Source organism: Tauraco erythrolophus, chromosome 25, assembly GCF_009769465.1.
Source record: "Tauraco erythrolophus isolate bTauEry1 chromosome 25, bTauEry1.pri, whole genome shotgun sequence".
Lineage (NCBI taxonomy): Eukaryota > Metazoa > Chordata > Aves > Musophagiformes > Musophagidae > Tauraco > Tauraco erythrolophus.
The window spans coordinates 5,464,848-5,489,468 of record NC_141489.1 but is presented as its reverse complement, the minus strand read 5'-3'; the positions used below and the strand labels follow the sequence as shown (position 1 = coordinate 5,489,468).

The 24,621-nt window shown below is 61.0% G+C and overlaps 1 protein-coding gene across 1 annotated transcript; it reads left to right on the top strand.

The window, feature by feature from the left end:
- Window positions 1–5,117: 5,117 nt before the first annotated feature.
- FMNL1 (formin like 1) lies at window positions 5,118–24,484 on the top strand. The gene is made up of 29 exons (XM_086626334.1): window positions 5,118–5,282; window positions 10,659–10,742; window positions 10,999–11,082; window positions 11,163–11,236; window positions 11,817–11,900; window positions 12,123–12,248; window positions 12,944–13,069; window positions 13,343–13,451; window positions 13,680–13,756; window positions 13,842–13,935; window positions 14,260–14,334; window positions 14,653–14,763; window positions 14,866–15,015; window positions 15,109–15,210; window positions 15,314–15,533; window positions 15,760–16,062; window positions 16,171–16,292; window positions 16,750–16,952; window positions 17,232–17,466; window positions 17,606–17,674; window positions 17,811–17,891; window positions 18,656–18,785; window positions 18,872–19,035; window positions 19,294–19,395; window positions 19,617–19,709; window positions 19,890–20,013; window positions 20,287–20,374; window positions 20,736–20,871; window positions 24,365–24,484. The coding sequence occupies exons 1-29, from the start codon at window positions 5,118–5,120 to the stop codon at window positions 24,482–24,484; spliced, it is 3,651 nt and encodes a 1,216-aa protein (XP_086482460.1).
- Window positions 24,485–24,621: the final 137 nt, after the last annotated feature.

Below are 24,621 nucleotides of genomic sequence, written 5' to 3'. Positions count from 1 at the left end.
CACCCAGGCCTGACGTGAATTTTTGTGGCGAAAGCCTGTTCCTGTTAATGAGGTCCATGGCTGACGGCTGCTTCTGGGTACATCTGACCACGGGAAGCAGGAGATGGCTGTGGCGTGGCAGCGTTGTGACACGCTGCGCCCAGGGCTTAGTGGCCTCTTCCTTTGTCGGAAACAGTAGGTGCAACTTGAGAAGGAACTTAGTTGGGAAGCTGGTGCATGGACCTCCAGCTGGAGCATGTGGCGCCCTTTTGGGGACCCTCAACGGTGGTGAGGCCACCTTGGTGTTTTCATCGCTTGGCGTCGCTGTAGGTCACTCCCCATGTGTTCGACCAGGGCTCTTTAGTGGCCAGGTGAGACATCTCCTCACCAAGCTCACCTGCTTTCCGTTCCTCCCATATTTTCAGTGGGAGAGGTGGCTTCACTGCTCTGAGCTGGAGTAGAAGCTCCTTAGAAACAAGGAAACAAACAAAAATATTCCATATTCTATCCACGGCTCTTGTTTTCCTTTCCCAGAGGATCAGAGGGAGGCTGAGGAACCCCCTTCCCTTCCACTGCTCTTCCCTTGATGTTCGCACACACCATATCCCGATTTCTGCCCGTTATTTATTCCGTGTTTTTCCTCATTACACAGACTCTGAACTCACACGCGTCCCTTGGGAACCTGGCCCGATGCCTCCAAGCTGCAGCTGATAAGCAAACACCAAGTTACGTATAATCAAGCCCTTGATGAGCTATTTGCCATGTGACATGACCAAAATATTTCTGGTTGGGAACTATGTTTATCTTCATCTGTTTTCCAAACTCTGCGCAGCCCTGAAAAATCCATGTCCCAGGACTCCAGACATGAAGTTTCTCTCTATAATCCTGTGGTTTATGCTCTAGAAACAGATTTAACTACGGAAGAAGCTGATTTACCCACAGAAGGCACACTTCTCCTTCCACTGCTTCCCATGGCTTGACGCGTTAAAACGTGCGCTTGAGAAAGCTATGAAGAGTGGAGTTATACCTGGAACTCCTTAAAATCACCGAGAAATTCAGCAGCACTGAAAAGAGAAATCCAATCTCAGCATCTCGGAGGCAAAGGAATTAAGATCTTGATCCTTCCATCGAGAAGCACTCTTGGGTTAACCTTCACCTCAGCCACGCAACTTCAGAGTAGGTCCTCAAATCATCAGAAATCCTCCATCAAGGCAGAAAGGAAGAGTGATGCCCTTGGAGAACCTCAAGAAACAGGTCCCTCCTTATCTCAGACACCCCTAGGTCCAGCTCCTTGGAGGTTTGTGAGGTGGGGTCAGCTGTCCAAACACCCTCGGGCTTCCAGAGCTTAGTCCTTCACTGCCAAGTTATCATGATGATAGTCTTGGGTTTATTTTGGACTGAACAATCTAGGTTTAGAAATGCTTTTTTTGGATGAAGAAATATTGCTTAGGTAGCTCTGACATCAAGAAATCGTTGGGGTTTTTTGTGGACCTGCAAATTCAGGGGAAAAAACCAGACGAGTACGATGGTGTGTTTTCCAGCAAATTGAAAAGAATTAAGAATACAAACCTAGGTCTGAGGTTGACCTTAATGTAAAAAAAAAATAGCCTTGGGCACATATGGAAGATGATTGTTTGAACACGTTGTTTCCAGAATGCTCTTTTTAAGGACTATTAGAGCAGGGGGCAACCAGCCACTGTGTAATTCAAATTGTCAGATAAAAACCTTCACGTATCGCGAGTCAAACACCAGAAAGGTGGTGAGAGAAAGGAGAGAAGACACGAGAGTAGGAGGACTTGGTGGCAACAGCTGCAAAGGCGGTTAAACAAGGACAGAAACTGTAAGTGCTGAAGGAACATCAATAATACCTGAGTAATGATGCACTCGTCCCTCAGCAAAGCTCCTAGAGCCAAGAGGGGTGTCCTCATGTCTCAAAGGACATGACCAGGCTCTGGGTAGGGGGTTAGGAGGCTCTTTGTGGTCACGGAGCTCAACAACCTTCACCCCAAGGTGCAGTGCCAAGGATGGGTCGTGCAGGGCTGGCTCAAGAGCAGAGCAGATCACAGGCATGAAGTCCTTCAAACAAGGGACCACAGGCTTGTGATCTTGTGGACCATCTCCAGAGATGGTCTACCGTCTCTGGAGACATCTCAGTCTCTGGGGTTGGGATGAGTGGTGAGCAGGATACTTCCTTGCCTCATCCTCCTGGTGTCGCTGGTGCAAGGACTATCAAGTCCAACCTGCACCAAGGACCTCCAGCACTCCAAAGACCAGGACTGGGTTCCCTCTTTGCAGCTCGGTTTCGTGCCTGCAAGGATCAGCCCAACCCAAATCTCTCCATGCACAGAATGCTACAAATCCTGTCCTCCCCAGTGCACCACCCTCGCTTCACACCCTGCTTTCACGGCCTTCGTCCCACCATCGCAGCCCTCGTCATGGCCAGGAGAGGGTACCATAGGCCTCGTCCTTGCTTCTCCTGGGGATGGAGAGCCACAGCTGTCCCTCAGGTCAACCCCATCCTGCCCAGCCCTACCTGCTGCTCTGATCGCACTTGCCCTTGACATGGGACATCCCACCCCAAGTCAGGAGGGGCCTGGTGAGACCTTTGAGGTTTCATCCTGATGTGTGGGCAGGATGCTGAGGGGGGGGATCGGGACCCTGGGGGTTCCCACAGTCCCCCCCGCACTATTTCAGAGCCTGTCTGCAATGTGGGACAGCTCTGGGTGAAAGCCCTGGTCCTCACACATGGTCCTGGTGACATCTGCCCTCCTGGGCACACCTCTGGGACAGTGTCGGGGTGGCCGTCCCGGTCCCTGCAGAGGGTCGCAATGCCCTTCCCTTAAAACCCGGGATCTTAGGGAATTAAATGCTGAGATGTTTAATGAAATGCTGAAATATTTAATGGAATGAAGAGATTTCGACTGCAAAATTGAGCTTGGGAAAATCAGAACGAGCCCAAATGTGGGTGACCCCGATTTCGGTGCTGCCGAGCCGCCCGCGGCTCCTCTCCAACCTCCCAAATCCCCGGGAGATGCCGAGGGAGGACGCGGCATCGCTCCGAGGGCAGCTCGGGAATGGGTGGCAGCTGCCCGCTTGCGTTGCGCATCGCCCGGCTGGGGTTCGGGGTTTGGAGAGGGCGGTGGAACAGGTCCAGCACGTTCCCCCGGTCTCCGCGGTGCCGAGCGCTTTGCCCCGACACCTCGGCAGGTCTCGCCGAGCAGGAGATGCCACAGGAGACAGGTGGACATGGTAACGCTGGTGCCCGGCCCGGGAGCTGCGTGGGGGGTTTCCGGATCACGGTAGATCCTGGTGGTCCTAGGTCCCATCTTGATCCATCCTCCATGTCAGCAGATGTCTCCTTGAATCTTAAATCTTGGCAAATCTTGGCAAATCTCATAAAATCTCACCAAATCTCAGTAAATCCCATCAAATCCCGCCAAAGCTCAGTAAACCCCATCAAATCTCACCAAATCTCAGTAAATGACACCGAATCTCGCCAAATCTCAGTAAAACCCATCAAATCTCACCAAATCTCAGCGGAATAACGCGCTTCGTTGTCCTGGCAGCGGTTCGGAGCTCTGGCGGTTGATGTGGGCACGGCGGGAGCCGGGGCAGATGCGTTCGTCTGTCCACGCTCGGTGCGCATCGGTGGGGTGAAACCGGCCGCCGCGTCCCCAGCCGCGCACGGAGGGTGCTCTGCCGGCGGCGGTGGGTGCCGTGGATCCCGGGGAGAGCCAGCGCCGGCTCCGTCCCCACGTGGCCCCCACCCGTGGCACCCTTGGGGGAGACGGTTCTCGTTGGCTTCATCCCGGCCCAGTGGCAAAGCGGGATCATCCCGGGGTGTCTCCGGGCATCGTTGTCCCCCTGCGCTGGCACTGGACATGTGTCCCCACCCGAGGACCCCCCCAGACCCGGTGTCACACACTCTCGGCCTCAGCTCTCCCTGCTGGGGAGGCTGAGGTGGGGAGAGGGGGGAGGAGGGGAGGGAGCCCAACGCCTCCTGGATGCCATCTGCTTTAAAAAAAAAAATAAATTGAAGAGGAAATAAAATAAAATAAAATAAAATAAAATAAAATAAAATAAAATAAAATAAAATAAAATAAAATAAAATAAAATAAAATAAATAGAATAAAATAAAAAATAGAATAAAATAAAAAATAGAATAAAATAAAATCTAAATAAGAGAAAATTCAGAAGAAAATAAACTAATAAAATTATTAATAATACGCAGAATAGAATAAATGATAAAATACAATTATTAATAATAAAGGGCATAGAATGAAAGAAATAATAAAATAAAATTATGAATGACAAAGGAAATAGAATGAAATGAATAAAGGAAATAACCAAACAGTAATAAAGAAAAGAGAATGAAAGAAATAAAATAAATAATAAAATAAAATTAATAATAGCAGAGAAAACAGAAGAAAATAAAGAACGAAATAAAATAAATAATAAAATAAAATAAATAAGGAAAAACTTAAAGTAAAATAAATAACTAAACAAAAAAAAACAAAATAAAAATGGAAATTAAGCAACAAAACGTGTAATAGACCGAAATAAAAATTAAATGAATAAAGAAATAAAATAAATAAGAGAAAAATTAAAGCAAAATCAATGATGAAATAAGCAGAATAAACTAAAAACGGGACTTAAAACCCAAAATTAAGCCGCAGACTGAAAGAAAAAGTGAGGAAAATATCAAACTTAAATAGAAATACTAAAAGAAACCCGCATAAATAAATAAATAAATAAATAAATAAATTAATTAATTAATTAGATGAAAAATTAAAAAAAAATTTCACAAGAAGCTAAACCACGATAAGAGCAGCTCAACAAACCGAGTCACCCCCCCCCCCCAAAAGGCGGCGGGGCCGCGGGCGCGCGCGGGGAGGGGCGCAGGTGCCGCGGCCGGGGCGCGGCCCGCGGGGGCGGGGGGGGGGGCGGGGGGGGGCGGGAGGCGTTCGCGGCGCGATAACGCCCCGGAGAAGTTGCAAACGGCGAAGAGCAGCGGCGGCAGAGGAGGAGGAGGAGGAGGAGAAGAAGCGCGAGGGGGGGGGAGGCGGGTAAAATATCCCCCCCCGAACCCCCGACCGGCCCCGAGCCAGCGGCTCCCGCGCCCCCCCGCGCCCCCCGCCATGGGCAACGCGGCCGGGGGCATGGAGGGGGGGGCTGCGGGGCGGGAGAGCCGCGAGCCGCGGCTGCCCGGGCCCCCCCCCAGCGTGCCCGCCGCCGCCCCGCCGCCCGCCCGGCAGCCCATGCCCGGCGCCGCCGAGCTGGAGGAGCGCTTCGGGCGCGTGCTGGTGAGTCGGGGGGGTGAGGGGGGGGGGTACCCCTGGGGGGGGGGGGGGAAGCGCCAAAATCCTACCTGGGCTTTTTATGCTCATCATCATCATCATCGTTCTCTTTACTATTTTAATGCTCATCGATTATCCTCGTTATTATTTGATTATTAGTATTTATTAGGAAGAAGAAGAAGAATTTTCCCGCTCCCCCGTTCCGATGCCCGGGCGTGCCCCGGGGGATCCCCCGCAGCCGGTGCTGCCTCCCCGGTGCTGGGGGGGGTGGGGGGGGATCCAGCCCTAAATTGTCGGGGTGATCCCGGCTCCCCGGTGCCGCGGGATGTCGGGGGGCCGGTGGCGGCGGGGCCCGGAGCGCCGGCAGCGTGCTGCAGGAGCCGGTGCTGCGGCTGGCGAAGCGTTCGGCTTCACCTTCCTCCTCCTCCTCCTCCTCCGCGATGCCGGGGAAAACCACCGGCATCGCTCCCGGTTTCCCCAGCTGCAGCCGTGGGGTGAGAAACGGGCGATGGCGAAAGCGCGTTCCCATGGGATGGCAGCTCGGAGCTGCGGGATCAGCTCCCGCTTCCGTCCTTGAGCAGGGCCGGCCGGCCGTGACCTTCGCGCCAGGCCGGCCGCGCTCCCGCCGCCCGAGCCAGCACAGCCAACCTGGATCCATTGCCCTCCCCAAAAACGCTCCGTGGTGGAGGGTCAGGTTGGGAAGGGGGGAAAAAAAATTCCTGCTTTAGTCTCTTGATTCCCCCCGGCGGGAGATAGAACCCGTTTGCCAATGCCATGCCAGGAGCGGCCGCCGGCAAAACCTCCCACCGATGCCGCTGCGCCGGGATCTGCTCGGTGGGATCCCTCATCCCAGCCCCCAGCGCAAATGATTTGGAAGTTTTTTTGGTCTCATGGTGTTTATCGGAGGATTATTTGGGGACGGGCATCGCAGCCGATGCCGCTTCTCTACTGCCGGTGGCATCCGCTCCGGCTTGGCGCGGCCGCGAGAGGATGATGGCGAAGGGCTTTGCGAGGTGGGGATCGGCGTGGGCGCCCCGAAACCCCCAAGGAAGGGGCTTCGCCGGGGGCCACCCGTCGCCGGGGGTGCGGTGGGTGGCTGAGCTGGGTAGCGGCGCCAGTGCCGGCTCCCGGGTGCCGCGGGGACAGTGGCGGGAGGGGACGGGGACCTCGGGGTGCTTCCGCCTCCGCGAGGCCTCAGGAAATGGCGCTTTCCACCTGGCTACATCGGAACCGCTGAGCTGAAAAACGGTCGGAAAAGGGCAAAGTGATGCTCCGGACCCTCGCCACCACCCGAACCTTCGGCGTCTCCAGGGAAAACCTTTTCCCGGGAGCCGGGGGGAGCAGTGGGGTGGGTTTGGGCAGACGGGAACTGGGCGTCTTGTGAAATCGGCTGTCCCAATCTCGCTTCCGCCTTTCGCGGGTTCCCTTCCCCCTTTCTCGTGGGTGGGGGAGCAGCGGGACCCCTCAGGGGAAAACGGGATGAGGACGGGTCCCTCCACCATCACCCACCCCAACCACGTTCCTGGACTTGGGATTCAGTTTCTCCACCTCCTGAGCTGGGGAGCTGGGTGATGGAGCAGGAGGTGATGGGATGGGGAATCTTCCAGTGGGGCATGGTCCGGAACCAGCACGTCGCCATGGTGACGGTGATGCTGTGAGAACACGTAAACAAGTTCCAGGCTGGACATCCCGAACTGGGAGAACTGGTAGGGCAAAGCCTGGCGGAAAAGCTGATGGTAGAGCTTGGAGTAGCCAAACTGGCACCGGGAAAGGATGGATAAACCCATTGTGTGCCAAGAAATGGGGAATTTCGGTTTATTCCCCGAAATTTGGCGTCTTCCCAGCTAGGGCAGCGTGGCAGATGCCGCTTTGGCAGAGCGATGGGAGGGTTGTCCCTGTGCCAAGTGGTTTGGGATGTGCCGAGGTGGCTTTTTCGGTGACGGAGCGGAGGAAAGGGAGCAGTTTTGCTGCCGGGATGGGGATGCTCGGATGCTCCTGCTCAGAGCAGTCGGGATTTATTTTTTTTTTCCCCCCTTTTGAACATGAAGAGGTAAAAATCAGGGAATATATAAATAAAATTATGAATCGAGGGTGTGGTGGAGGTGAAGCCGAAAATAGCCGGGAGGGTCCGGCTGGAGCCGATGGGGCCGGGGGCTGCTCCGGCTGGGAAGTTTTGCTGGTGGCGGCTTCGCTGCCGCTTCTCCCGGGACCTGGGGGAGAGCAGCAAACGTCACTGCTGCAGATGTTTGCAGCTGTTTGCAGATGTGCCGTTGGCTTCGGCGGTGGGACCGGTGACCGGCGAGTCCCGGCTGTAGTGTTGGCCTCGGCTCAGCCGGGAAAGAAACCTGAGGTTCGGCTTTCTACTGGATCTGTCCACAGGCTGGTTCTGGGAGCGTTGCTCGGCCTGGTTTGCCACACGTTGGGGTGTGGGAGAGCCCTGGGTGGACCTGATCCTGCTGGGTGCCTGGTGCTGAGCCTCGGGAAGAGGCAAGAGGACGGGTCCGGTGGCAGTTGGGGTGGCTGAAGGGGACACCGTGCTGGTGCTGCAGGGCTGGGTGAGTCCCCAACCCCCCATCACACTGCACAGCCACGAGGGATGGAGCATCCTGGGATTGACGTGGTCCATCGGCCACCAACTTGGGCACCCACTGACGTCAAGCCTTCCTGTGGCCAACCGGGCGGTGAAAACCCCGAAACCATCACGCTCCGACCCTTTCCCTGTGGCAGACGGGATTGGTACCCCGTATCTGGACGGGGATGCTCTCCCATGCCCACGTGCCATCGAGGTTTTCCGTGGATGTGTGTCCCACCATGTGCTCCAGGCGTGACGCTCGTCGGCTTCAACCTGTTTTTCACTGGAGCCCGTCGGCGTTTCGCAGAGCCAATGCTTCCCTCAAGGATGTTTTGGATTTGATTCCGTGCGCCAGGGTGGGGGCTCGGTGCAGAGCTGGGCTCCGCTCGCGGGCGGAACAAAAAGAAGGTGTCTGGCACCCAAAATAGCTCCCTCCCCCCACCTCCGCCGGCGGTGGCCCCGGCGCTGCGGGTGCCGCGATATGGAAAGGTCTTTTTTCATACCGGAAAATGATGTCGGCGCCGCTTCGCCTCCCCCACGGTCATAGTTTTAGGGGTGGATGGGGGGTCCCAGTTGGCCACATCCTGGCGCCGGGCACAGGGGTGGGTGGCACCGTGGGCTCCGTGTCACCTTGTGTCCCAGGAGGGGGATGTTTGGTGGCATCAGTTCCGTAACGTGATGGGCTGCCATGGTGCTGGGAGGTTGGGTGGGGGGAAAGTGGGGAAGCCCTACGCCGGGGTGGGATGAGGGTGCTGGGTGCCAGCTGGAGGGTGCTGGATGGTGGCAGGTGGGGTAAGTCCCCGTGGCCCCTCCATCCTTGTCCCCCAAGCAGGAAGAGGAGGACTCAGATCTTCCTCTGCCACCCTGGGGTGCTGAGCTGCCATGCCCCATGGCTCCCACCCGGACCTGCGGCTCCCACCCAGACCCACAGCTCCCACCCAGACCCACACCTCCCGCAGCACCCATCATCCTCCCCCCCCCGGCAGGAAATGAGAACGAGTTTCTTCGTGCTGCCGGGGACCACAACGGAGCCACTTCCTGCCCCCTGGCCCCATGTGCGCGCCCAGGGCCGCCGTCGGGCGCAGCCACGGCCCAGTTCCTGCCCGAACCGCGGGCACATCCCGCCGCCCACCCAGCCCCGCTCACGCGGGAGGGACCGTGGGGCTCGGTGGCAGAGCCACTTCCATAGGGACGTCCCCAGCATCCCCCCGCCATGTCTGTGTCCCCGTGGCAGGGTGCCTGCAGGGAGTCTTGTCCCACTGGTGACGCTTGGTCCTGGTTTTTCCAGGTCTCGCACGTGGTCCCTGGAAGAGCTGGTCCATGCGGTGGGTGCCACCAGCCCCTCTCCGCTGAGGGCACCCAACAGAGCATCCCACGGAGGGTGCCGGAGCCCTGGGTGGGGTGTTTGGGTGCGTGGGCCCCCTCGGCACAGCCCTGTCCCTCCTGGAGGGTCTCACCCATCCTGAGGGTGGCAGCATGGGGACCACCCCCAGCAAAGGGGACACCCGGGTGCTGCTGTCACCTCACCCATCCCAGCGCCCGCCCGGCAGCGCCGGTGGCTTCGCAGGGTGGCTGTTTCTGACCCCAAACCCTAATTTTCCCGGCTCTCCGTGCGAGCCATCCGCTGGCCACATCCAGCCGGGCGCTGGCTGCTCCCCACCCACGTCTCCCGGCTTTGGCTTCTTGCGAAAGCAGCTCGACAGGTCCTGGGGGCAGGCGGGCACTGAGGTTTCCGCTCCTGCTGGCCACCGTGGCACCTCTCCTCTTGGACCTGCTCTTCTGTGGGCCACTGAACCCTTCCAAGATACCTTTTCCCCAAGGATGGGGGTGTCCCAGGGGGTACGTGCACCCCTGCCATCCTCATCCTCAATGTCAGGGGACCCCAAAACTGGTGGTTAAAGGTGATGCGGGGCTGCGCGTCACCTCCACATGCCGTTGTGCCCACTTGCCCAGGCTCTCCAGGGACCAGACCACCAAGAAATGGGTCTTCTGGGCAATTAAATCCACCATGACTCGAGCTGAGGTCCCAGTGTGACCCAAGCCACGGTGGGTGCCCCGTTAAAGGCTCTGCCGGTCACCCTAAGGTGTCCCTCGGGGGTCCCCCATGTCCCCGAGCGCTCCGGAGGCAGGAGCTGCACCCGGGCCCTCCCGGAGCCGCCGGCTGCGGTGCGGAGCGGTTTCAGCAGCCACCTCGTGCCGTTCGGAGAGCGGAAACCACGTCCCGTCCTGCTGGGGCGGCCCCGGGGGGGGTGGGGGCCAGGGTTGTGCAACGGCGGCACGGAAGGACGCGGTGGCATGCCAGGCTCTACCCTGACATCATGGCTCTAAAGAAACACGGATGTTACCGGCCGGGCTCGTCACGCACCCGCGGCGGTGGGACCCGGAGGTGACCGGCACCCTCGAGCGGGGCCCGTGGCCCTGTCCCTCACCCCGAGCAGCTCTGCTGGGGACGGGCACTGGGCTGGCTGAGGCCGGGAGCGCCACGCGCTCGTGACATGGATGGACAGGCACAGTTTTTCCTCTTGTCCTCAGGGACCCCCAGGTGGGGACATCGCTGATGGGTCCGTGGCTGGTGGGATGTCAACAGCCTGGGGATGGTGATGTCCCCATCCTCCCACCAGTGTCCCCATCCTCCCACTGGTGTCCCCATCATCCCACCAGTGTCCTCATCATCCCACCAGTGTCCTCATCATCCCACGGCTGAGCAGGGACACTGGGTGCTGGACGAGCAGTGGGTGCCACAGCCCCAGGGGAGAGGTGGGGGATGTTTTTGGAGGTGACCTCCAACCCTGACACCCATCACCCCACAGAACTCCATGAACCTGCCCCCGGACAAGATGAAGCTGCTCAACCAGTACGACAATGAGAAGAAGTGGGAGCTCATCTGTGACCAGGTGAGGTCAGGGCATCCCCAGTGCCATCCCTGTCCCCGGGTGCCACTCGCAGTGCGGGCACCAACCTGGCACATGCCGAGCACTGATATACATCTCCGTTAGCGAGATGGTGCCTCATTAACCTGATTACACATTGATGCGCGACCATCCGCAGCGCAGGGGGGGCACAGGGCTATGGTGGCTGCCACGGGGCTGGTGGCACATCCCCGTGCCGTGAGCAGATGACCCAGTCTCATCCTCTCTCTGGGGCTCGTAGGAGCGTTTCCAGGTGAAAAACCCGCCGGCCGCCTACATCCAGAAGCTGAAGAGCTACTTGGACACGGGTGGCGTCAGCAGGAAGGTGAGGGACCCCCTTTCATCCCTTGTCCCTGTGGTGGGTCGGGCATGGGGACGATGCCAATGGCTCTCCCCATCCCCCAGTTTAAGAGGCGAGTGCAGGAGTCGACGCAGGTGCTCCGGGAGCTGGAGATTTCCTTGAGGACCAACTACATTGGGTGAGGATGGGGGAGCTGGGGGTGTCATCCTTGTCACCTGGGGCAGGGACTGGCGCGGTGGTGACTTCTGGCTGTGGGGATGACCGTGGGACGTGGGGGTGACTGTGGGACATGGGGCCGGTGGCCTTGTCCTGCCCCTCTGGGGGGCTCTGGTGGGAGGACGGGAGTGAGGAAGCAGCCAGCTGTGCCGTGGGTGCTGCAGGACCTCAGTTTGGCTCTGCCAGGTGGGTGCCACCCTGGTCCTCCCGGGGTGCCCTGGCCCTGCGTGGCATGGCGGGCGCTGAGCCATGGGTGCCTGTGGTCCCACCACCCGGGGCTGGGCTGTCCTGTCGTGGCGGCAGTGGCACCAGCAGTGGCAGCGGAGCCCACAGGATGTGTGCCCTGGGCACCAAGTGTGGGGGAGGTCACCATGGCACCCACCTGCCTTGGAGAAGTGCCAGCTTGTGGTGCCACCTCGTGTCCCCGGCATGTCCCACCCTCCCTGGGGACCTCTGGCTGGGGGTCACTCTGCTCGGGGGGGACACCAGGGAGGGTGAGGAGGGCTGGCGGAGCCCACTGACCCCCTTCCTTCCCCCTCCAGCTGGGTCCAGGAGTTCCTCAACGAGGAGAACAAGGGCCTGGACGTGCTGCTGGAGTATCTCGCCTTCGCCCAGTGCTCTGTCGCGTACGTCCCCCTCGCATCCCCCTTCCCCAAGGGATCCTTCCCCAGGATCAGCCACCCCCGGGACCCTGGGAGGGGGCTGGCGGGGGGGTCCCTGTGGGTGCTGTCTCCCATCACGGCAGCAACGGAGCTAAGGACGGTGTTGAGCAGAACATCCCCACCCCCGGGCACCCCAGAGCGGGGGGGTGCCACGTCATGTCTCACCCGTCCCCGCGGCCCCCCCAGGTACGACATGGAGAGCACCGAGAACGGCAGCCCGGGCTGCGACAAGCGCTCACTGGAGGACCTGAGCAAAAGCAGCTCCTCGTCCCCACCCCAGGGCTCCTCCAAAGCGCGACACCTCACCGCCAGGTACCGCCTGGGGCCCCCCCGTCCCATCCCTGGTCCCCGCCACGCTGCACCCCCCGGGCTCGGCGGGAAGACGCAGGCCCGGTCCCAAAAATGCATCCCCAGGGCTGGTTTTGGGGGGGGGAGGACGGGGACACAACCCCGCCAGGGGCCGGGCTGGATCAGTGTGTCCCTCTGCCCCGGAGCCCGGGAATGAGCAAAAATTGGCCATTCCCGAGATTTTATGGGAGCAAATCGCTCCCCCCCAGCCCCGCCATGATGTAAAGTCAGGACGGAGGAACAGGCCTGCGCCCCCCCCGCCGCAGTGACCGGGGGCTCTCGCTTGTCACCGCTCACCCCTGCTGCCCCCCGCCCCCGCTAACCCTGCTCTTCTCTTGCACGCTGCCGGGGGCCGTGCTGACGGTAGGTGCCAGGGCCGGGGGACCCCACGTCGGAGCCGATGCCTGTGGGGTGTCCCAGGCAGGTGGGGGGTGGGGCCCAGGGGACACCCCAGGAGCCATAACGTGGCACCTCGGGGACCCACCCCAGATGGTGTCTGCAGCTCCAGCCCCAGGGACAGCTCAGGGGTGACGTGGCACCTGTGTGTGGGGGGGTCCCAGCTCTTGTCCCGTCCCTCCCCCCCAAAGCCAGGGTGTCCCAGGGGCCACGCAGGAGCCCCGTTTCTCCCTCCTGTCCCGCAGGCTCTAACGTGCCTCCAGCTGCTGCCTCTCGAACCAGCACATCCACACCCTCCTCCGCCACGTCCACCCCGGTGTCCCCTGCGGCGCCCCCGGCAGTGATGGGCACAGTACCCCCCGGTCACCCGGCAGCTCCTGCCCACCCCGGTGAGCCACCGAGACTACCCATTTGCACCAGGTGGTCCCTCCATCCCATTCCATCCCAATTCCATCCCATTCCATCCCACCACCACCATCACCCCAAGGGCTTGGAGATGGGGATGGACACGATGGGGTCTCTCCCGTGGGGGGCGGAACTGCCCAGGTGCCCCCCGCTGTCCCTGCTGCCACCCCCCGCCGCGCTGCCCGCTCTCTGCTTGCGCTGCGCCCGCCGGCCACCTCCGCCGTGGCGCCCACTCAGCCACCCTCTCTCCCGCCCAGGCTCAACCCCTCGCACAGCAGGAAGGCGCTGAGGAACTCCCGCCTCGTCAGCCAGAAGGACGACGTCCACGTCTGCATCATGTGTCTCCGCGCCATCATGAACTACCAGGTGGGATGAGGTGACTGGGGACCCCCCTGGCACTCCCCAAAACCAGCTTCGGGGTCAGGGTTTGGGTGGGGTGGGATCCGTTCTCCAGCCCCTTGCTCTGAGATGGCCTCACTCAACATCTTGGCTGGTGGGGACGTGGCGTGGGGATGTCCCAGGGTCCTGGAGCATCCCTGGGGTGGAGACAGGAGGATGAACGTTGCCGTTAACACTCCTGTTCCCCGCCCCAAGTCTGGCTTCAGCCTGGTGATGAACCACCCAGCCTGCGTCAACGAGATCGCCCTCAGCCTCAACAACAAAAGCGCCCGGTAGGACCTGTCCCCTGTCCTCCTGTTCCCCCCGGCCCCCCGCCTGCACCGCGGCCCAACCCCCTCATGCCCTGTGGCTCTGCAGGACCAAGGCACTGGTGCTGGAGCTGCTGGCCGCCGTCTGCCTGGTCCGGGGTGGCCACGACATCATCCTGGCTGCCTTTGACAACTTCAAGGAGGTGAGGCACCCAGCAGGGGTGTGCAGTCCCCACCCTGACCTCTGGCTGGGTTCGTGCCTCAGTTTCCCTAAGCGTGGCAGAGCCCTGTGTCATTGGGGCATCCTCTGTCCTAAAAATGCCCATCCATGTCTTGCTTGTGGGTGCTCCAGCCGTTGGGCTTGGTGGCCCCATGCCACCGCGTGTCCCCAGGGCCATGTCCCAGTTGGACTGGGCACCAGGCAGCACCTGGCAGGGTTGGGATGGTGTCACCAGCAAGTGCCTCCACCCTGGGTGCCCACCCTGGCTGTCTCCCTCCCGACCCTCAGCCCCCTCCTCCCACCCCAGGTCTGCGGGGAGAAGAACCGCTTTGAGAAGCTGATGGAGTATTTTCGAAACGAGGACACCAACATCGACTTCATGGTGAGCAGCTAGTGGGGCTGGTGCTCCAGTGTCCCCAGGGCACTGTGTCCCCAGGGACGGCTCAGCCACCGCGATGTCCCCAGGCCATGGTGTCCCCAAGGGCTGCTGGTCCATCCAATTCCAGCTGGATGGAACCACCATCCATTCCCCCGGGGCACCATGTCCCCGATGGCCACCGATCCACCGCATGGTCCCCGGGGCACCATGTCCCCGATGGCCACCGATCCATCACATGGTCCCCAGGGCACCGTGTCCCCAAGGACTGCGAGGCCACGGTGCCATGCTGGTGGCCGCGCTGAGCCCGTGCCCGCCCCGCAGGTGGCCTGCATGCAGTTCATCAACATCGTGGTGCACTCGGTGGAGAACATGAACTTCCGCGTCTTCCTGCAGTACGAATTCACCCACCTGGGGCTGGACCAGTACCTGGAGGTGGGTGATCCCGCACCACCGGTGCTGAGCCGGAGGTGGGTGGGTGGGTGCTGGAGGTGGGTACCACTGGCCGTGACGGTGCCACCGGCTCCCCTCTGGCAGAACCTCCGTCTCACCGAGAGCGACAAGCTGCAGGTGCAGATCCAAGCCTACCTGGACAACGTCTTCGACGTGGGGGCCATGCTGGAGGACTCGGAGACCAAGACAGCCGTGCTGGAGCACATGGAGGAGCTGCAGGAACACGTCAGCCAGGTGGGCCGTGGGCGCGTGGGCAGGAGCCGCTGACGCCAGCCCCGAGGGAGGGACCCGGGCCGGGGCTGAGCGACGGCGCCGCGTTCCCCGCAGCTGACGGAGAAGCTGCAGGATGCGGAGAACGACTCCATGGCCAAGATAGCGGAGCTGGAGAAGCAGCTGAGCCAGGCGCGGCGGGAGCTGGAGGCGCTGCGGGTGAGCGCCCGCGGGTGCCGCGGTGCTGGAGGGAGGGATGGGTGCCGGGGGGAAGGGGTGCGGTGGGACGCCGGTGACGCGCCGGGGTTTGTCACCGCTGCAGGAGCAGCTGAGCCCACCGCGGCCCCCCAGCCCGCCGGCCCCGCAGCCCCAGGAGTGCTACCGGCTGGCGCTGGAGCGGCGCTTGGCCGAGCTGGAGGAGAAGGGGTTGGTGCACATCCTGCGTGGGCCCGACGGAGACGTCGCCATCGAAATCGTCCCCGTCGTCATAGAAACCCCCGCAGCCCCCGTGGTTACTGGGGAGGACACGGCCACCGGCACGGGTACCGCCGCGCAGGGGGGATGGGGACAGCCCGTGACGGCCCCTTCCCTTCCCGGCGGGGACACCCGGTGGGAGGAGGGGTGACGACGCGTCTCTGGGCAGAGAAACTGAGGCAGGGCGCGGGGACGTGCCCGGGGACGCAGAGGCACTCGGTGGCAGAGGAAACGCGGCGGTGGCACTGCGCCCCGCAGGGCCACCACCTCACCCTCGTCTTCTTTCTGTTGCAGATGCTCCGGCTCCGGCTCTGTCTGCCCCCCCAGCACCCGCTGCCACCCCACCCCCCCCACCCCCTCCACCCCCTCCGCCGCTGCCGGGGGCTGAGCCCGGCCCCCCCCCGCCCCCCGCCCCCCCTCTGCCCACAGCCACCACCCCACCTCCAGCCCCTCCACTCCCGGGTGTCCAAGTGCCACCTCCACCCCCGCCACCCCCGGGGGGGCTGGAGGGGCCCGTTCTCCCCCCCCCACCTCCCCCACCCCTTGGTGGGGTGCTCCCCGCCGGGCTGGGTGCCCCCCCCGCCACTGGCCGGTCAGGTAAGTGTGGCCCAGGGCTGGTGGGGACGTCCCCCAGGTGAGGGCTGGGGGCACCCTGGGGTGGGTTTGGGACCCCCCGCCCCGTGACGTGTTCCTGTCACCCCACAGTGAAGGTGAAGAAGCCGATCCAGACCAAGTTCCGCATGCCCGTCTTCAACTGGGTGGCACTGAAGCCGAGCCAGATCGACGGCACCGTCTTCACTGAGCTCAACGACGAGAAGGTGCTGCAGGTGAGGACGTGGAGGGGCCTGGGGGGGGCAGTGACCTAGTCACACCCGCGCTGAGGTTGCCCCCGTGCCCACCTTGCACCCGTCCGGGGTGTCACTTGGCTGCCGGAGGAGCTGGAGGTTGGAACTGCTGCTTGGTGCCATGGAGAGGGACAACGTGAGATCTGCTGTCCTTCTCCTGGCACCCCGTCCTTGTCCATGCTCCATCCTCACATCCTGTCCATGTCTTCTTCCTCGTGCTCATCCTCTGGTCCGCTCATCCTCTCCTTACCCCCTCCCTGTCTGCTTGTCCTGTCCTTGTCTCCTTGCCCCATCCTCATCCCTTAAACTTGACCTCATGCCCTTCCTCCATCTTCATCCTCTCCCTCCTCCACCCCTTGTCCTGGTCCTCTGGTCCCATCCTCGTCCCAGATGTCCTGCGTCACCTCCCCGCTGTGCCCTCAGCCCTGTCTCCCCGCAGGAGCTGGACATGAGTGACTTTGAGGAGCAGTTCAAGACCAAGGCGCAGGGCCCCGGCGTGGACATCAGTGCCCTCAAGGTGAAGGCCACGCAGAAGGCTCCCAGCAAGGTCACCCTCATGGAGTCCAACCGAGCCAAGAACCTGGCCATCACCCTCCGCAAGGGTGGCCGCAGCATCCAGGACATCTGCACAGCCATCGAGACGTGAGTGTCCCCTCCTCTATGGGAGAAGGTTGGGAGAAGGTTGGGTGAAAGCCTGGCTACACCGAAGGGTTGGGATGGCGTGGGGTGTGCTGGGATTGGAGGAGCGATGACACCAGCCATGGGGATGGAGGGATGTGGGGACTGGATACGGAGAGATGGAGGGATGTGGGGACCAGCTGTGGGGGTGGAAGAAGGTGGGAACCAGTTATGGGTGATGGGGGCGTTGAGGGACCTGCTGCAGGGTCTGACTGTGCTGGGGGGGTCTCCCACCACCCACAGGTACGACCAGCAAGCCCTGAGCCTCGACTTTCTGGAGCTGCTGCTGCGCTTCCTGCCCACTGAGTACGAGCGGACGCTCATCGGGAAGTTCGAGCGGGAGCAGCAGCCGCCGGAGGAGCTCTCGGACGAGGACCGGTTCATGATCCGCTTCAGCAAGATCCCGCGCCTGGCCGAGCGCATGAACGTCATGATCTTCCTGGGCAACTTCAGTGACACGGCCCAGCTGCTCATGCCGGTGGGTGGGGGGCGGCTGTGGGGGCTGGGGGCAGCTGCGGGTGCTGGGGGTGGCTGTGGGTGCTGAGGGGTGGCTGTGGGGCAGCTGTGGGTGGTGGCATCCTGCAGCGAGACCCACGCGCTTCTCCTCCCGCCCGCAGCAACTCAACGCCATCATCGCCGCCTCCATGTCCCTGAAGTCCTCCAGCAAACTGCGCAACATCCTCGAGGTGAGGAGGGCTTTGGGGTATGGTGGCCCTGACGGGGGCACACTGGGGGTGCCAGGGCGCGGGTAGGCACTGCGCCCCCACCCCGGGGTGCCACATCCATGCCGGTTTGTGTCCCTGAGCCGTCATGTCTCCGCAGATCGTCCTGGCCTTCGGGAACTACATGAACAGCAGCAAGCGTGGGGCAGCCTACGGCTTCCGGCTGCAGAGCCTCGACGCGGTACGGGTGGTGGGGGGTTCCCGGGGACCAGCCTCGGGGGTGGGGACACAGGGAACGGCCGTAGAGGTAGAGGGACATGGGGACCTGCTGTGGGGATGGAAGGATGAGAAGACCAGCTTGTAGGGATGTAGGGATGAAGGGACCATCTATAGGGTTTGGAGAGGCATGGGGAGCAGCTATAGGGGTGTGGGGAGCAGCCATGGAGATGGATGGATGAAGGGACCATCTACAGGGTTTGGAGAGGCATGGGGAGCAGCTATAGGGATGTGGGGAGCAACCATGGAGATGGACGGATGAAGGGACCATCGATAGGGTTTGGAGAGGTGTGGAGCAGCTATAGGGATGTGGGGACCAGCCGCAGGGATGTGGGGGCCAGAGGAATCAGCTGTGGGGATGGAGGGGTGAAGGGACCATCTATAAGGTCGGAGAGGCACAGGGAGGAGTTAAGGGGCTGGAGATACACAAGAACTAGCTGTGGGGTTGGAGGGATGCAGGGACCAGATATGGAGAGATGGAGGGATGCAAGGACCAGCTTATAGGGATGAACAGACATGGAAGTCAACCATGGGGCTGGAGGGATGCAGGGACCAGATATGGAGAGATGGAGGGATGAGAGGATGAGCTGTGGGGATGGAGAAAGATGGGAACCAACCGTGGGGCTGGAGGGGTGCAGAACCAGCCGTGGGGCTGGAAGGTCACCAGAGCCCGGAGGGGTGAGGTGTGGCGGTGGGATGTGGGTTGGGGTTGATGCTGCCCTCTCCCAGCTCCTGGAGATGAAGTCGACGGACCGCAAGCAAACGCTGCTGCATTACCTGGTGCGGGTGATCATGGAGAAGTACCCGGAGCTGACGGGCTTCCACACCGAGCTGCACTTCCTCGACAAGGCGGGCACAGGTAGCGCCCACGGGCGCCGGGCAGGGGGTGCCCACAGGGGCTCTCCAAGCCTGTCCTGACCCTGCTGCGTCTCGCCCTCCCCGCAGTCTCCCTGGACGGCGTGTTGCAGGACGTGCGGAGCCTGCAGCAGGGGATGGAGCTGACCCGCAAGGAGTTCATGCTGCAGGACGACAGCCGCGTCCTCAAGGACTTCCTCAAGGTCAACTCGGAAGTGATGGAGAAGCTGCAGGCTGACAGCAAAACCGCCAAGGTGGGTGCCGGGGGGGGAGCGTGGGGTTGTGGGGCAGGATCGGGTGCCCCCATTCCTGCATGGGGACACCCCGGGGTGCCCTCTGCCCCGTGGGAAAGGCTCCAGGTGGGCCATGGCTCCGGCAGGAGAGCTGGGAGCTGGGGGGGATGCGGAGGAGGACGGCAAGGTGGGAGAGGCTGGGAGGAGGGGGTGGGCAATAGGGTGGGTGACGGGGTGGGCAATGCAGCCCACCCTGCACCGGGGTGTCTCTGCCCGCAGGAGGCGTACGAGTCGGCCGTGGAGTATTTTGGGGAGAACCCCAAGACCAGTCCCCCCACCACCTTCTTCCCCATGTTCATGCGCTTCATCAGAGCCTACAAGGTAGGAGGGGCCGGGGGGGTGTGCCCTGTTTCTGGGGGGGTCGGAGGGGTCGGACTTCACTTTGGGGTGACCAGCAAAAGCCACACGCAAGGCTGGGGCTTGGTGGGAGATGCTGGAGCTGGGTTGGGGCAAACTGGGGGCTGCCAAGGAGAGGAAGGGGGGGGGGAGCTGCGGTCTCAGACCCCCCCCAGCTCAGTGCATCCCCCCTGTGTCTCTCCCAGAAAGCAGAGCAGGACATCGAGCTGTGGAAGAAACAAGAGGCCGCGGCCAAAGAGGCGGAATCCGCCCCCCCCGGCAGCGGGGAGCAGCCCGAGGTGAAGCTGCCCCACGTCTCTGTCCTGGGGGGGCAGCCCTGAGGGGGCTGTGTGGTGGGGAAGGGCAAAGGAGGTGGTGGGGAGGGAGAGCTGGGTGGGGAGGGGAGACGAGGGAACCCCCAGCCCTTTTGGGGGGCAGCGAGAGGCCACGCCGTTCACCCCGTGCCGTCCCCACCGCAGCTGCCCGCCCAGAAAGCCAAGCGGCAGCAGATGGACATGATCGCTGAGCTGAAGAAGAAGCAGATGGTGAAGGAGCCGCTCATCTACGAAGGCAAAGACGGGGCCATCGAGGACATTATTTCAGGTGGGAGATTATTTCGGGTGAGGGGCCGGGTGCCCCCCTGCAGCAAACCTGCGGGCAGACCCTCGCTGATGGGGGGCTGTCACAACCTGGAGCTGGAGGGCCACCGAGCCCCATGGTGGGGACCAAACCCCCCTGGAGCACCTTCCCGTCCCACGTGGCAAAGCCGCCGAGCGCTCTCTGCCCTGTCTCATAGCTCTTCCTCCCTCTTCTGCTTCTTCCTCCTCCCTCCTCCTCCTCCTCCTCCTCGCTGTCTCTCTGGATTGCTCTGCTCAGCTCTGAAAACTGTTCCTTTCACGGCCCGGACGGGCAAACGCTCGTCCCGGCTCTTCTGCGACGTGAGCTTCAACGAGGAGAGTCCTCTGTAGGTAACGTGGGGGCAGCCGGGCGCGGGGCGAGGGCAGGGGCTGCCGACTTTGCCACCCTCCTGCCTTTCTTGGCCTCTTGACACCTCTGGTTGCGTGGCAGATTGGCTGACTCTGCCCCATGCCAACCCTAAGGGCACCGTGGCATCAGCCCCGCGGTACAGTGCCAGGCAGCGAAAGGGGGTCCCGTGGGCTGGTGGTTCGTAGCTGCTGCTCCTCCTGTCTCTGCCTGCAGTGGGTCGGGCTTCTCCCGAGCATCCCTGTACCCAGACGGGGTGACCCTGGGCGGTGATGGGTGCCAGGCAGTGCCAGGGTGGGCAGGCGGAGCTCAGGCAGCCTCCGCGCGTTCTCCCGGTGCAGATCTGCGGAACAACCCTTACCGGCGCGCGGACAAGGGCCGCGGCAGCGCCAAGAAACGGGCTGCGGGGCAGAACCTGCAGACGACGCCGGACATCTCGCTGTGACCGGCGCCGGCCCTGCAGCTGCCAGGACCGGGGCAGGACCATCCTCCCGACGCAGATGGAACCGCAGGACGTCATCCCGCCGGCCCGGAACGATGCGGGACGCAGGGACAGGGCCCGCTCCTAGTTGCTCCAACCGCTCAGCGTGCCAGCTGCCGCCCTGCATGCCCTGGGGTCCGGCACTGGGATCCCCTGGCGCTTGCTTAGCGATGCCTCCGAGCTCCTCTCCTCCAGGCTGGCGAGGCTGGGGGACCGTCTGGGGTACGGGCAGGGAGGGGGGAGCACAGAATGGGCCCCAGCTTGTCCTGGAAGGAAAAGAGGGGCTGCCCCATCCCTACCCCAGAGCTGCTCCATCGCACGCCCGTGTCGGGGCCAGCCCTGCGCACCCGCGTGCCCCGCTCTTCCGCTTGCTGGTGCCTTTGATTTCCCGCCGCGGGAGGGGAGGAGGGTTGTTGAGCCGGGGCCGCCGCCGTCCCTGCGCGTCTCCCCCGGCCTTGCGGAGCCCATCGAGACCCGCGTTCTCCGCCGCAGAGCCGAGCGGTTCGCCGCCTCTCCAGCGAGGAGCCTGCTGCAAAGATCCCACCCTGGGCGCTTCCCGTACCCCAGGAGCTGGCAGGGGTGCTATTTTACAGTCATTTGATACGTCTTCCTTCAAACACCTCTGTGCTGTGGTGCAGGGGGCTGCAACACCCATGTACAGGGTCTCACCAGGATCCTAAGGCTGCGGCAAGTTCCGCGCCGCAGGGGAGGCTCCGGAGCTGCGACAATCAGCAGCAAGGTCAAGCACTTTACTGTCCTCGAGTCTCTGCGAGGTGGTACGTAGCTCTGCCCACCTGCATCCCCAGCATCCGCCTCCACTGTCGGGGCTGGAGCCTCTGGGAGCCACCAGTGCCCATCAGCCCTCGGGGAGCACGAGGCTGCGCCCCGTTAGCCGGCAGCTGCAGGATGCGACATGCAGCGGGCGCTGAGCAGCCCCCAGCCCCTGCAGCCGCCACCGCCATCCCAAAACCGCTGCAGGGTCGGTGCTGGAATCACGCAGAAGAGGTCAGAGCCTCTGGAATAACGCACCTGCCCTGCTGCTGCCCAGTGAATCCCAGCCCCGCGCTGTCGCAATTAACCCCTTAATGCATTTACTTCGTTAACCGGCCCCCGCTCGCCCTGCGGCGAGGAGCTGCCGTGTAGGTTCTCACCAGCCCCAGCTTCTGACCGGGATAATCCTCGCTGTGAGCCAGATTCCTGCTGTAATTACGCCGCCGAGCGCTGACCGGCTCAGCATCGCACACAAGCTCGAAGGGGAGGGAAGGGAAAGGAATGTGTAACTTATAGAAATGCCTTTAAGCCACAAATGTAAAAACATTAACTGCTAATTTGTATACATTATTTTTGTATCCTGAAGGCCTGTCTAATCTAAAGCAGAACTGGTAATAAAATGACTCTAAGGATAAAGCACTTGTCTGGGAGAAGGGGTGAGGCTTTGCTTGGGGGGGTGATGCTGCAATGGAGGGAAGGGATGCAGGGAAGGGATGCAGGGAAGGGATGCAGGGAAGGGATGCAGGGAAGGGATGCAGGGAAGGGATGCAGGGAAGGGATGCACGAGCTGCTGCTCGTTGTTCCTCTACCACCGCATGATCTCCTGTGCAAGGACAAGCTGTGACCGTGCTCCTTTGAACATTTTTAAGTGGCAGATATATTTCTGACTTGCCCATGACTGCAGCTGGGGGTAGGGTAACGTCAAACTCAGCCCTGCAGATCCTTCCAGGACCAGCAGCAGTGATCTAATGGGTAAAGACATGAGGAATAAGAGTGCCAGAGGAAAACAGAAGGGAAAAGCCAGGACTTGTGGCTCTTCCGAGGGGCAGTCCCACTTCTCATTACACAAGTGTCCCTGAGGAGGCACCTACCAGACCCCAGGCACCTGCACAGGCACGTACCCATCTCTGCTGGGCTACCTGGGTGAGGAAGCCACAGCTTCTGCCACCCACAGCGCGGAGGAGCAGCCGGCTCGGGGAGAGGCTTAGGTCCAGCACAAAGGCCCAGCACAAGCTCTTTCATGCCACTGCTCAGCAGGGCCACCCTCAGACACAAGAGGTGGGCTGGTGCTTCCCTGAGCCCGTCTGTACCTTTAGAGGGAAGTCTAGTGACAAAACACCTTGTTTTGTGGACGACTGATCCGACTCCTGTGGTCACAGTACAAACATGGCTATGTGACAGCAACGCCCTCCAAACTTCAGTTTGGGGTTTACATTTCACGTTAGCCGCCGACACTGGCTCGCCAGCGATGCCACAGGCGCATCTCCAGTCCCCGGCGCTGATTTAACAGACAGGCACCACCCCAGTGGGGCCAAACAGCTCCCGCACCAACAGCGAGCAGCTCCGGAGCTCCACCAGCCTGACCTCGTACCTCAGGATCCCAGACCCACCTTCCCACCACTGAGGGCAAGACCCAGCAGCTCCCAGTACAGCGAATCCCACTGCCCGCAACGGGACAGGAGGAGGAAAAGGGACCATCTACTTGGAATCAGAGGGAGATGCCAGTATGTTTAGTGAATTCTGCGCTCAGATCCAAGTTACTGCTGTCTCTTCATACCCAGAAAGGAATTATCCCTGCATCCCCCAAAACCAAGGGTAATACATAGCACAGTTTCATCAGACCAGGCTTCCCTTCTTGAAAAATGTCTTATTCAGCATCACTGTCTTGTTTCCTGGGACAACGTATCAAACCAGTAGCAATGAGAATGAAGACTCTTTTTTTTTTCAGCTTTATTTTTTTTTCTCCCTGTGAAAACGCAGGTCAAAAAACGTTAAATTTCAAGAAATCACAGTTTTATAAAGTGTCATTCGTTCAATACAAGCTAGTCATTCCATCGCCTTCACCCACGCCAGTACTGCCCATCCCAAAGAGTTTATCAGCTTCACGTTGCTTTGCCAACAGTGATTTTTCCAGACTTTCAGAAGGAGCTGCACAACAAGAGCCATCTGTGTTTATCACTCCTACCACTATTTGTCCTCCTTACCCTGAACTGGGGTTCTGTCCTAAAGACTAGTTATGCTGTTATACACTGTTTCAGCCAAATTTTAACATGGATAACGAAAACCTTCCCTGACTTTCTCTTTTGTTGGTATTGCCCAGCCAGCCTTGATCTGGAAGCTGGACTTTTCATGCCCGTCACAGCAATAATGACCAGCCAAATTAAGAGGAAACTGTCCCGGCAGCAGCAGAGAGTCGAGGAGATCCCAAGCTGGTAGGTAGCAAAACCAGGGAAACCCTGGAGATACTCCTGAGAGCAGAACCGTATTTCAGGACAGTAAGAAAGCACCAGTGGTTTGTGGTATGAGCTGAAGCATCTTTCCCAGGCGGCAGGGACTGCCGACGCCGTCGCCCACTCGGCCGGCCACCACGGAAAAGATTTGTTAGGTGGAAATCTGCAGCCTCGCTTTCTCACTTGAGGTGGCAGCAAAATAGGATTGAAGGTTTTGGGCAAAACAAACAGGATGGAGATACTGGCTAATGCTGGTGTGAGAGTACAGGAGAACATGGACATCTCCATCGACCCAGCAAAGACATTCCGGGCTCGCGAGGGTTTACTGCCCTTCGCCCATTCGCGCCGGTGGCCCGAGATCAACGTTAATGCTATGGATGAAGCGTGAAGCTCCGCAGTCCTGCAAGCCGAGGGCTGGCTGCTGCATCCCGCCCTGCTGCTCGGCAGAACTCGAGTCGAACACCAACGTGCCAAACCCTACACCTGTGCATCGAAGCGGTTTGCAGGCAACAGTGAAAGCCACGA